At 45.8% G+C, this 16,076-nt stretch overlaps 1 protein-coding gene across 1 annotated transcript in view; it reads right to left on the bottom strand.

Annotated features, from left to right (window-relative positions):
• Window positions 1–5,504: 5,504 nt before the first annotated feature.
• Window positions 5,505–16,076, bottom strand: part of LOC143019235 (facilitated trehalose transporter Tret1-like) — a 36,842-nt gene continuing 26,270 nt past the window's right edge. Inside the window, exon 6 of the mRNA XM_076174928.1 lies at window positions 5,505–6,433. Coding sequence (XP_076031043.1) covers window positions 5,669–6,433 — 765 coding nt within the window. The 3' untranslated portion in view covers window positions 5,505–5,668. The remainder of the gene's footprint in view (window positions 6,434–16,076) is intronic.

The raw sequence follows: 16,076 nt of genomic DNA, 5'->3' as shown, positions 1-16,076 counted from the left end.
GGTCTAATCGAGTTATATCTTGGATCAAATCCTGTGGTTGAACGCAAGGGCGTACCATCGACGTTATCGGAGCTTGGCCTCAGAGATGTTCTTGTCTTCGTTTGCACGAATTGCAGCTGTATGAAATACTTTAAACGAAAATGCATGTACAAATCATAATCGAGATACTTTTGCTGCAAGTCACCTCCGTAGAATATAAGTTTGGCGTTAGACAGGACAAATTCCATAGTTCACTAGAGCTTCTATCCTTGAAAATAATACCGTACTGATATCTACGTCATCATGGGATTCTGGAGAAAGGTGGCAATTGTAGTTAGGTAGCGGTTTGAACTGCAGCTGTTCAAGCCGCGGTTTCTGCCCGGTTCACATAGCTAGTGTGAACAGAGTCTTATGGTATGTGACTAGAGGTTTTGTTGAAGGTTGTGAAGCAGCATAAAACGAAGGTGAAAAACGTACAAGTCCAACTTCATCCTCTTTCAAGCGATAACATTTCATACAGATTGTCTTGCATACATACCAATAAAGTATAAGCGCTAATAGATCCGAACAACGGTTAGTATTCGTGTCTTCAGAAAACAGGGCCAGCTCATGACAAATCACTGCAAACGACTTGCTAGTAATATTTTTCTGTTGTGCCTAAATGGTTATCAGTATTTTTAATCAATGCAGTGATAAGTACGATAAAAACGGCCCTATTATACGCATATTGTTGGGCTTCCGGGTATAAATACAGTATATACACCTAACATAAGCAAACACACGCACGCACATACACATGTACGTGGGTACGTTTACATGCACATGTAAACATACGTGCACACGTACATAAACCAGTGAACGCGTACGTGCACATATGTGCACGTGTACATATGCACACGCATATGCACAGGTGCACATGTATGGGCACAAGTGTACATATACGGGCACAAGTACACGCACACATGCACAAGTGCACACGACCGTACACACGCACTTCCAGAAGTGCACGTTCACGTGCACTTGTGCATACGCACGTGTTTAAGGGCACATGGACATGTGTACACGTAGGTGGACATGTGTACACGTACGTCGACATGTGCGCACGTACGTCGACATGTGCGCACGTACGTCGACATGTGCGCACGTACGTCGACATGTGCGCACGTACGTCATGTGCGCACGTACGTCATGTGCGCACGTACGTCATGTGCGCACGTACGTCATGTGCGCACGTACGTCATGTGCGCACGTACGTCATGTGCGCACGTACGTCATGTGCGCACGTACGTCATGTGCGCACGTACGTCATGTGCGCACGTACGTCATGTGCGCACGTACGTCGACATGTGCGCACGTACGTCGACGTATCATGTGCGCACGTACGTCGACATGTGCGCACGTACGTCATGTGCGCACGTACGTCATGTGCGCACGTACGTCATGTGCGCACGTACGTCATGTGCGCACGTACGTCATGTGCGCACGTACGTCGACATGTGCGCACGTACGTCGACATGTGCGCACGTACGTCGACATGTGCGCACGTACGTCGACATGTGCGCACGTACGTCGACATGTGCGCACGTACGTCGACATGTGCGCACGTACGACATGTGCGCACGTACGACATGTGCGCACGTACGACATGTGCGCACGTACATGTGCGCACGTACATGTGCGCACGTACATGTGCGCACGTACATGTGCGCACGTACATGTGCGCACGTACGTCGACATGTGCGCACGTACATGTGCGCACGTACATGTGCGCACGTACATGTGCGCACGTACATGTGCGCACGTACATGTGCGCACGTACATGTGCGCACGTACATGTGCGCACGTACATGTGCGCACGTACATGTGCGCACGTACATGTGCGCACGTACATGTGCGCACGTACATGTGCGCACGTACATGTGCGCACGTACATGTGCGCACGTACATGTGCGCACGTACATGTGCGCACGTACATGTGCGCACGTACATGTGCGCACGTACATGTGCGCACGTACATGTGCGCACGTACATGTGCGCACGTACATGTGCGCACGTACATGTGCGCACGTACATGTGCGCACGTACATGTGCGCACGTACATGTGCGCACGTACATGTGCGCACGTACATGTGCGCACGTACATGTGCGCACGTACATGTGCGCACGTACATGTGCGCACGTACATGTGCGCACGTACATGTGCGCACGTACATGTGCGCACGTACATGTGCGCACGTACATGTGCGCACGTACATGTGCGCACGTACGTCATGTGCGCACGTACGTCATGTGCGCACGTACGTCATGTGCGCACGTACGTCATGTGCGCACGTACGTCATGTGCGCACGTACGTCATGTGCGCACGTACGTCATGTGCGCACGTACGTCATGTGCGCACGTACGTCATGTGCGCACGTACGTCATGTGCGCACGTACGTCATGTGCGCACGTACGTCATGTGCGCACGTACGTCATGTGCGCACGTACGTCATGTGCGCACGTACGTCGACATGTGCGCACGTACGTCGACATGTGCGCACGTACGTCGACATGTGCGCACGTACGTCGACATGTGCGCACGTACGTCGACATGTGCGCACGTACGTCGACATGTGCGCACGTACGTCGACATGTGCGCACGTACGTCGACATGTGCGCACGTACGTCGACATGTGCGCACGTACGTCGACATGTGCGCACGTACGTCGACATGTGCGCACGTACGTCGACATGTGCGCACGTACGTCGACATGTGCGCACGTACGTCGACATGTGCGCACGTACGTCGACATGTGCGCACGTACGTCGACATGTGCGCACGTACGTCGACATGTGCGCACGTACGTCGACATGTGCGCACGTACGTCGACATGTGCGCACGTACGTCGACATGTGCGCACGTACGTCGACATGTGCGCACGTACGTCGACATGTGCGCACGTACGTCGACATGTGCGCACGTACGTCGACATGTGCGCACGTACGTCGACATGTGCGCACGTACGTCGACATGTGCGCACGTACGTCATGTGCGCACGTACGTCATGTGCGCACGTACGTCATGTGCGCACGTACGTCATGTGCGCACGTACGTCGACATGTGCGCACGTACGTCGACATGTGCGCACGTACGTCGACATGTGCGCACGTACGTCGACATGTGCGCACGTACGTCATGTGCGCACGTACGTCATGTGCGCACGTACGTCATGTGCGCACGTACGTCATGTGCGCACGTACGTCATGTGCGCACGTACGTCATGTGCGCACGTACGTCATGTGCGCACGTACGTGGACATGTGCGCACGTACGTGGACATGTGCGCACGTACGTGGACATGTGCGCACGTACGTGGACATGTGCGCACGTACGTGGACATGTGCGCACGTACGTGGACATGTGCGCACGTACGTGGACATGTGCGCACGTACGTGGACATGTGCGCACGTACGTGGACATGTGCGCACGTACGTGGACATGTGCGCACGTACGTGGACATGTGCGCACGTACGTGGACATGTGCGCACGTACGTGGACATGTGCGCACGTACGTGGACATGTGCGCACGTACGTGGACATGTGCGCACGTACGTGGACATGTGCGCACGTACGTGGACATGTGCGCACGTACGTGGACATGTGCGCACGTACGTGGACATGTGCGCACGTACGTGGACATGTGCGCACGTACGTGGACATGTGCGCACGTACGTGGACATGTGCGCACGTACGTGGACATGTGCGCACGTACGTGGACATGTGCACACGTACGTGGACATGTGCGCACGTACGTGGACATGTGCACACGTACGTGGACATGTGTACACGTACGTGGACATGTGTACACGTACGTGGACATGTGTACACGTACGTGGACATGTGTACACGTACGTGGACATGTGTACACGTACGTGGACATGTGTACACGTACGTGGACATGTGTACACGTACGTGGACATGTGTACACGTACGTGGACACGTGTACACGTACGTGGACACGTGTACACGTACGTTGACATGTGTACACGTAAGTGGACACGTGTACACGTACGTAGACATGTGTACACGCACGTGAACATGTGTACACGTACGTGGGCATGTATACACGTACGTGGGCATGTATACACGTACGTGGGTATGTATACACGTACGTAGGCATGTATACACGTACGTGGGCATATACATACGTACGTTGACATATACGCACGTAGGTGAACATGTGCACATATATGTGCACATACGTGCACATGTACACACACACTTGGACATGTGCACATATATTTGGACATGTGGACATGTGGATATGTGTGCACATTGGTGATGTGCACATGTAAGCGCACATGTACACACGCACGTAGACATGTGCGCACTTACGTGGACATGTTCACACCCAAGTGCCCATGTGTTCATGTACGTGCAAATGTGTATGTATACGTAATACATTTGCATATGAACATGCATATATGGGCACGTATGTGCACATTTGTATACGTATGCGCAAATGTCTATAGTATGCGTACACGTACATGTTCTTGTATATGTACAATTGTACGTAAATGTTGACATGTATGCATGTGCAAATGTATATGGAGGTTTGTAAAAGTACACGAAAATGTGTAGTGTGAAAATGAGTGCATGTACTTGGGCACGTGTACATGTACACGGACATATGTACACGTACGTGGACATGTGCACACATACGCAAATATGCACACGTCCGTAGACATGTGTGTGTATGTGGATAATGGATATCTTCGACATAGGCAAGGTATAGTCATGTGGGTTGGAAGCTGCAATCTACTGAAGGTTTATTTGTACAGTATATAGTTTTCTTAACCCGATATATTCTTATTAATTTTGATCGCTCTTTTTTTCCCCATTGTTTCTATTGCGTGAAATAGTCATTTTGAAACTACTACTACACTGATGGTAAATATTACACGTGATGTAGTTTGGATTGTGTCATCTGGTTCTATTTTTTTTTTTTTTAGTTCCTCGTTGGGTTCCTCTATGTCTCGCGACGGGTTCCCCCACGTCTTCTAATTCATGATGGGATGTTGTTACTGATGCAGTATATGTACATTTCAAGACCAGGAGTATTGGAGAGTTCATCTAAAACTCCATTTCGCCTCGACATGGGTTAAGTTACTGGCTAGCAGGATTTGATGGGGTGTGTGGGGGTGGGGGATGGGGTGTGTGGGGGTGGGGGATGGGGTGTGTGGGGGTGGGGGATGGGGTGTGTGGGGGTGGGGGATGGGGTGTGTGGGGGTGGGGGATGGGGTGTGTGGGGGTGGGGGATGGGGGTGGAGATGAGTAGGGGTGGGGGATGAGCGGTGGGCTGGGGGTGTGGGTGAGGGGAGATGGGGTTCTCTCCGGCTAGAGGTGCATGATTGGTATTCACACTATGGCCTCGACTGGAGATTTTGGGTTCGGGCTGTGGCGATCCCTGGGTTTCTAGATAGTGCAGACGTCCTCTAGATGAAAAAGTTGCTTATAAGCCTAACTAGACAAGTAAAACTCACAATAACGAGGAATCACAGTTTTATATACATAGGCGAGAATCCAGGACCTAAATCCACATTTTTTTATCCATCACAAGAGGACCTACAAACCTTTTATTTTGCAGGTGTACGAGGATTTTTTTTTAATTCCGCTCGGCAAGAGCTGGAGTTACACAAGGTTCTTACTTCATTCACTGCTTGATGAAAACGATATCCGCGGAGGCAGATTGCTGACAGCATCCAACATGTCATCAGATATCTCTCTGCCGAGGTTGATACTCTGTTTCCTTATGTAAATTTTCCTATACATTTCTCTGCTATGTTGGGAAGAAAAGGCTTCCTGCAATTCAAGAAGGGATTTGCCCCTGGTCTCGGGAGCCCAGATGTACACAATGACACCTACAAGGGCGTTGAATCCAGCAAAAATAAGGAAAGAATAAGCCATTCCTACACTCGCCACCATAAACGGGAAGGTGTAAGATGCAATGAGGACACCAATGAACGAACTCGAGATGCAGAGCGATGACCCAATAGAACGGACAGGTGTAGGCAACAGTTCCCCTATGAAGAGGTTGATAACAGGATCTACGCCAAGGGCGAAGAACGCCACGAAGGTAAAGACAAAAATTAAGCTTATCCATCCGGGGCTAACGTTTAGGTGGAGGACCAGAAAGGTAACTACAAGAGCACATGTACACCCTGCAGTAGCAACGAAGAGAAGGCAGCGACGGCCCGTCCATTCGATAACGACCACAGCGACAAGGTTGAAGAGTAGACAGACGACGCCGACACCAATAGCACAGTAGAAAGAGTCTATTTCCACATTGGCGTGATCAAAGATAATGACCGTGTACTGAAAGATGGCGCTCTGTCCACACATGTACAGGGTAGCAGCAAGTACGACCATAAGGATTACGGGTTTGTTGTTGCTTGGCACCTTGAGTTGAGTGAACTGCAAATGTAAAAATGGCGTTAGGAATATGAAGGTTATAGTTTCTTGTCACTTTGTATCATAAATAGCAAAAATTTCAAACACGTTATTGACAATCTGTACTTATTTAGCACTGGAAAGTCAGTTGCAGATAAAATATGCAAATATAAAATTGCTAAGAAGCACGCAAACAAGCACTAACAAAAATGCAAACAATCACAAACACATAAGGACATCGGCAATCACACACTCAAGCACACACGCAAGTATACATACGCGTAAACACAAATACGTAGCCATGCAGACATACAAAGACGCACACAAGTAAAAACAAACAAGCACACACGGACACAAAGTACACCCACCCACCCAAACGCACACAAACGTACACCCAAGCACACATCCAAGCACACGGATACACACAGGCATACACACATGCTAGCATACAAGCACAAACGCAAACGTGCAAGCACACAAGCACACGCAAATAAACAAGCACAAACACGCAACACGGATGTACACAAGAAAACACAAGTACAAAGGCACACACAAATACACAAGCACACAAAAGCACGCAAATACACAAACACGTAAACACACAACATACACAACTAAACGTCATCATCTCCCTTCGATGCCCAGCGTGCACACGCGCACACGCACACATATGCTACGAGAGGATACTCCGACGTCGTCGCGGATCTCCTTAAGGAAAAGTCAATTGTCCGAGTAACTCATCTCACCAACTTTTCCTGGCGACACCCCTGGCGAAAAATAGACTCGGTGCATCTCGGGTCAAACCACCTGAAGCCCTCTACTTGAAAAAAAAAAAAAACACCTGTGCGGACAAAAGCCTAATCCGGCGCCTCTAACCGTCGCTCAAGTCGAAGCGACGAAACATTTTGTATATCCTTGTTTTAGGAGGATCAGAGGAGGGATTGAGGAAATTAGTGAGAGTTTGGGAAGATGTGCGAAAGAATGAAGTCGAAGATAAATGTGGATAAAAGAAAGGTGATGTGATGTACAAGGGGAGAGTGGCAACAGAGTGGAAGTGAGTATTAAGGGAGTATTAAGGGAGTATTAAGTGAGTATTAAGTGAGTATTAAGGGAGTATGAAGTGAGTATTAAGGTGCGAATGTGGCAGGAAAAGGAGTGGAGGTGGAAGTAGAATGTGGATTGAGAGAAGCGAATAAATGGCTTGGGGGATTAAAAAGTGTAACGAGTAATAGACATTTGGGAATGGATGCTAAGAGGAGATTGTGTGAAGGAGTGATTATGCCGACAGCACTGTACGGAGCAGAAACATGAAACATAATAGAGGAAGGGTTTGAATGCGTTTGAGATGAGGTGCCCGAGAAGTATGGTAGGGGTTACTAGGCTGGAGAAATGAGGTGAGGAGGAGAACGGGGGTGGAAATGGAGTTGGGAAATAGGGTTGATGAAAGAGTATTGGGATGGTTTGGACACATGGAAAGAATGAATGAAGAAAGACTAGCAAAAGAGGTATGGAAGGCAGAGGTGGAAGGAGTGAACATGAGGGGTCAATCTAAGATTAGATGGACGGATGGGGTAAAATGGGCACTGGGAAAGAGTGGAATGTCTTTTGAGGAACATCGGGAGAGAACAAAAGATAGGGGTAAACGGAGAATGGTTGTATGTGGATGATGCTGTGATGCATGAGGGGGAGTGGGTGGGGGATGTGGGGTGAGGGAGCATGAGAAATAATTTGACGTAGCCCGAAGGCTTCTCCTTTTCTGCATGAGAGGACGGAGAGGGGGGGGGGGTCGCCGATTTAAGGAAGCAGCCTTTCTGTGGATGTGTTATGTCTTGCGGCACTGCTTCTGACCTAGGGCAGTGGACAAGATGCAGGGATGACCCGTCATCCAGGAGGTGCCAAGATAAGAGGAAGGGTAGAGGGAAGTGGAGTATGTAGAGGATGGAATGGGTGGGAGTGGTTTCTATGCCCCCCTTTTTTTGGCTACCTCCCTTGTAAGAAAAAAAAACCTTTGGTATATGTATGTTTTGGCAAGCCTGTAGATAATATATATAAAAAGGTTTCTGGCAACCCTCCGATGTTTGAACGGAGCTTGCCTTGTATTTGTAGACGAGAGAGCTGTCTGGCACATTAAAATAAAGAAGACTACTGGACTTTAATTCACTAATGTAGAATTAAATATACTCTCTACATTCTGGTGGCCAGCGGAGGGATTCGAATCTACACTCTACTTTCTACAGCGGTGGACATCAAAGCAGCAGTTCAACACTAATTCCTTCGAAGCACCTTCCAGCATTCCACTTTCGAGCTAAAGCACCGACGCTCTTCGCTGCATTACCCACTCTCAAAGCCTCTCCGAAGCCAACAACTCAACGACATCGCCTTCAATCTTCGCTGAAGCAATTGCATACGAAGCAATCCCTCTCAGCTGCATCGTCCACCAATTACGAAACGAAGCCTTACTGCCATGCTGTGCATCCTACAGCATCTTCGACGAGGAAGCGTCCTCCGAGACATTCCTCCAGCATCTACGAGGAAATCCTCCGAGGCATTCTCCAGCATCTACGAGAAAAACCCCCTCCGAGGCATTTCTCCAGCCTCCACGACGCCTGGCGTCTCCACCACGTCAACACAGACGTTGGACCACCCTTTTCCACCATCGCACGAGTTGGACCACCCTTTTCCACCATCGCACGAGTTGGACCACCCTTTTCCACCATCGCACGAGTTGGACCACCCTTCTCCACCATCGCACGAGTTGGACCATCCTCCCCTTCTTCAAGATCGCATTACGCTCCGCACGTCACTGCACCAACAGCCAATGATCATCATCTACGCGCCAACGATCGTCGCGGCATATACGAGCCAACGCTCCCCAACTCTCAACATCTAGCTGCGCAAGATCTCCACCTTCTTTTCTCTTATTTTCATATATATATGCACAATTGTTACATTTTCTAACTCAAACAATATATTAATCACTCCCACTGTTTCCAGCAGTGGATTCTTCCATCTTCCGCCACGCTGCAGCACAGTCATCGACTTTTACTCCGAGATCATCTTTGAGTAATAGTCCTACCTAGGAGCAAAACGGTCTTCACACATTTTTATCCCATACTGAACGTGTCCAAAGCCCTCGCTGACTCGACATACCGACCCTATACACGAAACCAAGCTACGTTTACACCATGTCCCATCTTTTTACTACTAACTCTTCAGAAAATTCACCTACTCAAAACACCATGACAACACAAAATCTTATCACAGTCATCAAAGATGAGACATTATCACTCTTCAATGGCAGGAACATTCCTGTACTTAATTTCCTCACTGAGGTTCACTCAGAAATACTAAGTAAGAATGTCACAGATAACAAATCAAATATGTCCATTTTAAGATCCAAAATAGACAAGCATGGCACATTAGCTGGTGACATCAGTCTGACTTATTTGAAGAAACATCCTTTAATCAGTTCGTAGAACAAATCAAAAAGTCATTTGCTGTTTTTGAGCCACTTTGAGCACTTTCTTCTCTATACTCTTTGGAAAAACTTACAATCATGGCCCACACACCACTAAAAGGCAGTCAAAATAGCTTCAGCATTTAAATGCGAAGTCAGAGGAAGCCTCAAAAACTCAGACTGGGTCTCTGATGATAAAAAAAAAAAAAAAAAAAAAAAAAAATCATTGGAACACGTAGTCTCCCACATGGCATACTTTCACCTACTTTCCCAATTACACCCAGACACACCCATTACATTCACACCAGGTATCACATTAGGCGAATCCTCCAGGAAATTCTCTGACACGGACCAATTTATCATTAAAAAAAAAAAAAAAAAAACAGCCAGTACCCATAGCACCCACACACACGATGACACATGTCACACGGTCCTCCTCACATAACACGAGATCAAGACATACATCACGCACGCAAGATCGCTCACGACAACGCTCTCCTTCAAGAATACGAGGGTTTTGTACATGCTGTCACAAACCAGGACACCTCGTTAACATGTGTTATTACAGATACCCGTCACAACCGAACCGATACTGTGAGCATCATGGTACATGTTTTCACACAAGTGATCGTTGCCGTGTACTGCTAGCACGGAGGGAACACAGACCAGAATTCCCAGATCGCTCTCCTGCTAGACATTCACGTAACACGTCTGCTAGATTTTCAAGTAACACATCTTCTGCAAGGCATTCACGTAACATCTTTGTGACTACAGAATACAAAGACTCAGAGCACATCCAGGACAGTTACCCCATAGCAGGATATTCAATATTCTGTAACCATTACTAACCATCACCCACCACGCACGTGATCCACATGCTCGCAACATAGCGAGACTCCCCCTCTTGCTTACCTTGCATTTCCCACAACATACACCTAACGCAGCACATCAAGACAAACAAGATATAGATGCCCAATGTCACCAGACTAACCTATTAAAATCCTTTATTATGAACTGCCCTATTATATTACACATAAACTAATATAAATATAATATACTTAACAACATCCACCAACTATAGGACTAACCCTCATATATAAAACTGACCCCAATGCATAGAATAGCGAGACTAACGCCTTTACTTACAACCATCCACTAACCCCCCCATATAACCTTTAACATCCATGTCACGAGAGGCAGGGAGAGCTAGGTAGGCGGAGAGCCTACCAGCCAGTCGTCAGAGCTGGGTAGGTCAAGAGCCTACCGGCCAGACGCCAGAGATAGGTAGACCGAGCAGGCTGCCAGCCAGTTGTGCCCTAGGTCAAGGCCTGGCACATATTGTAATCTGCCCACAGGGCCCATTTGTACCTTATCATATTTGTAACCAGATTTGCCTCAATTGTTAATAAATAGAAGAAACTCCCGTTTTGGAGTTTATCTCGCCCGCATTAAGTCCTCCTTACGTAACCAAAACCCCTTCTCACGGTTACATAAATGGCGGCAGCGGTGCACCCACGCCCTGAATAGAAACGCCGTACTCAGCCATACAACCAAGGTTACACAACCAATCCAACTGGCGAGCGGTATTCTCATTCCAAACTCCGAAGAGACAAGCCTATCTTATACCAAGAAACACTGGTTACACTCGCGCCTACCACAGAAGGCTGAATAAAATCTTCAGCCATTCAAGCCACGCCTACCATTCAGAAGGAACAGACCACGGTCTACGAAGAAGAAATCGTCTATCTTCGACTTCTCAAGCTCCCAGAATAAAGGAATCAAGCCACTAGATTGTATTCAGCTCCAAGCAACATACACGCCAGCCAGCCACGCCAGCCATTCAGAAGAACAAGATCATTGTCTACGAAGCAGACATCGCCTGTCTTCAACTTCTCATCAACCGCATCAGAAAGCTAGCTCATCACTTCGTCAGCAAGCCTTCCAAGCAAGCGACACGTCTACCCACTACCCCTCCACCAACCACTCCCTTCGAGACGACAGTCTGAATTCTAAGATTGCATCAATCTTAGAATCGGTGGTGAAATCGAAGGCTTTCTATTTTAAACCACCTGGTGGCAGTACGCTACCAATCATACTCTCTGTAGACAGATGTCTACAGAGACACCTCTGTCAGAATAGAAGAACCTGTCAACTCTACACAGCACCTTATCAAGATTCCAATCCAATTTCAAACAAGACTCCCAACCAAGAGATCGAACTTCAATCAAACCACAAGATTCCATTCAGTCTCCGAAAGAAGACACTCCACCTCACCCCTACCATCCTCAACCGAGAACAACGCAAAATCTGCAAGCTCAGCACCTCGGTAATCATTACTAACAATCACCCCTCTATCCCTTCAAGCAGTGAACCCAAGCTGAGACCAGACAATTCCAATCACCTTTAGAGATCCAGCGCACCACCTCCTAGATCGACACCTCACGACTTCAGTCAGGACGCAGTGGACCCAGGCCAACGAGACACATCCAAGAGACAATCTCATCCATAGATGCATATGAATAACCCACGTGTCAAAGGCATAAAATAATCATTTTAATTAAAATTCTTTAGATGTAAAATAGCCCACGTAGAACTATCAGAAATAACTATTAATTATAGTTATAGAATATTCAAAGACCACGATAAACAGAACTCAATAATTAAATAACAAAACATCAACTAGTGTAATTTTAACTTACGAGATAATTTTTCAATTTCAACGTAGACTCAAAATATCAAAATGTCACCGCGAAGAAATCTCCCAGGCAGTCACCCGAAACATAGTAAATTAGGATAAACCATTGCACAAGACAAATCCCAAGATGATAACTAACACTTAAACTATGAATTTACAGTAATTATTCCTCCTTCGGACGCAGTACGTCATGCGATTCGATAGGTTAGGTCCTCACGATCATTTACTTATAAAAACTTTTCTCACTATCTATAAAAGTACTTCTGCACTTCCTTCCGACCGTGAAGCCCCGGAATAATACACTAAAAAAAAACCCACTCAAAGAAGATGAATAAGCATTTCATACCATACATACATTAAATTACAAAAGAAAAGAAAAATTAACTGCCTTAAATAAATATAAATATGTATAAGCGCGATAATAAGAACAGCAAAAATAATTTCCCATGAAAATTTTAACCAATAACCATTCTCAATACTAGCAACTTTGTATCTATCTCTATGCAATGTATAATTATTTACCTATATATATATGAATATTTAGCACTACACAAACTAACATTAATTACAAACCAACTAACCATCTAGGATGTCATGTCTCCAGTAAAGCTATGACTGTAGTGAAGGTGTACAATATCTCAGAGAAAAGAGATCATCAAAAATTCTCATTGAACAGAGAAAGAACACAAGTGAAAAGTGAAAATTCATTCTCATTGAAAAGAGAATATACAAGTGTAAAAAGAAAATAATAACAGCTTTATTGAACACATTCAAGATATGATAATATACGTAAAAATCCCCCTTCTTTTACTCACTCAAACCAATTTTATGAATCAATATCCCTCACTAGCAACTCAACAAATGATCATATCTTAAATTTTGTAATTATGTATGCCAACCCCACTGTCACGACCTTAACCCAAGGTACGCGGACGTACCTCAAAAGGTCAGGGAGGCAATGTAACCATTACTAACCATCACCCACCACGCACGTGATCCACATGCTTGCAACATAGCGAGACTCCCCCTCTTGCTTACCTTGCATTTCCCACAACATACACCTAACGCAGCACATCAAGACAAACAAGATATAGATGCCCAATGTCACCAGACTAACCTATCAAAATCCTTTATTATAAACTGCCCTATTATATTACACATAATCTAATATAAATATAATATACTTAACAACATCCACCAACTATAGGACTAACCCTCATATATAAAACTGACCCCAATGCATAGAATAGCGAGACTAACGCCTTTACTTACAACCATCCACTAACCCCCCCATATAACCTTTAACATCCATGTCACGAGAGGCAGGGAGAGCTAGGTAGGCGGAGAGCCTACCAGCCAGTCGTCAGAGCTGGGTAGGTCAAGAGCCTACCGGCCAGACGCCAGAGCTAGGCAGACCGAGCAGGCTGCCAGCCAGTTGTGCCCTAGGTCAAGGCCTGGCACATATTGTAATCTGCCCACAGGGCCCATTTGTACCTTATCATATTTGTAACCAGATTTGCCTCAATTGTTAATAAATAGAAGAAACTCCCGTTTTGGAGTTTATCTCGCCCGCATTAAGTCCTCCTTACGTAACCAACAAACCTATTTAACGGTTAAAATTCAACTCTACCGGTATATACCCTGGGTATCCCAGACATGTCTTCCGATTCCTTAACTTTCAATGCTAAGTCTAGTAACACCAAAATATAAATATTTCTTGACACGGGCTCCCCAGTTAACATCATGTCAGTACATAGTTTCCACAAATTCCGCACTGAAACAAAACGTGTCATTTTGGAACCCTCCGACGTCAACCTTTACAATGTAGATGGTGTAGCCTTCCCATTATTAGTAAATTCTTCCTAGACATTAGCTTCAGAGATGAGTGCCCAGCCATTCCAGTTACCACCTAGGTGACGTCTACCTTCCTGCTGATATCTTCATAGGCTTAACATTGATGAAACATAATATCATTATGGTAAATGATATTATGCTCAACATGGCATCATTTATACTAATCATTTCCTCCTGGCATTGCCATCAGCAAATTCCCAAAGTCAACTACATTAACGTGGTCGAACAGGCAAAACTTGATTTAACGTCACCTAATTCTAGCCAGTGCTCAAATTCACTCTGCTTTATCACACGAGGATACGCCAGATGTTAACTCAAATGGCACCACCGCACAGACACAGTCCCACGACTCTAACTCTACCACTTCACTACTAGCTGTAGACATGCGTTCAAAGCGTTACACACACACACTAACTCCTCCCGCATGTCCAAATCAGCAAAATAAGGACAAAACACCCAGTAAATAACGTTGATCTTTTACTGCATGAGGACACCTTCTTGCCCCCCTGTAGAGGATTTCAACAAAAAATCCGCCCCAGTCTCGGAAGCGTTATCTACATTCAAACACGCAGTGCTCATCAGCCTAAAGACGCTGTTCCCTCGTGAATACACAAAGATACACATACGAGTTTTCCAAGTACAAGACACCGATGTACTCTGTATGCTAGAAACTTGCCGTGTCAATGGCATTTCCCTGCTTTCAGCCATCATCTCTACCTCAAAGGTCATACTTGCATTTTAATTGCCAATGACACTAACGCACCCCTCCTTCTCACAGTTGGTACAAACATTTACGATTTCTAAGTATATCTTTCATGCATCAAAGTCATGGGTGCCAAATTCCCAACTTCTCAAGTTAGTGCCACAATTTCCGACGTGCACACAGCACAGGAACCCATTGATTCATCACACTAAATCCAAGGCAATTTGGATTCAGACAAGGACGATCATGCGTCACAAACTTAACGTGTTTCTATTCAAGGCTAATGGATGTAATACAAGAAAGATGTGTATTTCTAGACCTGAAAAAAGCTTTTGATAAGGTGCCACATAAGAAGTTGCTTAAGAAATTAGAAACTGCAGGAGGAATACAGGACAAACTGCTGAAGTGGATGGAAGACTTCTTGCATGAAAGAAAAATGAGAGTAGTGATAAGAGACAAACACTCTAATTGGGATGAAGTGATAAGTGGTGTTCCACAAGAAACGGTTCTGGCCCCAATAATGTTTGCCATATATATTAATGATATGGATAAAGGAATTGAAAGTTGTATGAGCTTCTTTGCGGATGATGCAAAATTGTTGAAAAAAGTGAACATCGAAGAAGATTGTGAGTCGCTACAGTGATCTCAAAGTATGGGAATGGAGTACGAAGTGGGAGATAGAATTCGATATTAAGAAGTGTAGTATAATGAAATTTGGAAGAAGCAAAAAAAGAATAGTGGAATCATATAGATTAGGAGAAGAAGAAATAAAGTAGAAAATGAGAAGGACCTGGGAGTCATTATTATGAAAAATATGTCCCCTGAGAAACATATAATTTTTTTTTTGAGAAACCTATAATTTAATAAGAACAATCAAAGTGGCATTTACATACCTGGATGAAGAAATGGTGAAGAAAATACTAGTCACTTTGATAAGACCAAGATTGGAATATACAGC

The sequence above is a fragment of the Oratosquilla oratoria genome, chromosome 36 (genome assembly GCF_046742065.1).
Source record: "Oratosquilla oratoria isolate Oo_2021 chromosome 36, ASM4674206v1, whole genome shotgun sequence".
Taxonomy (NCBI): Eukaryota; Metazoa; Arthropoda; class Malacostraca; order Stomatopoda; family Squillidae; genus Oratosquilla; species Oratosquilla oratoria.
Note: the sequence above shows the minus strand (reverse complement) of the source record. Positions and strands in the feature narration are given on the sequence as shown.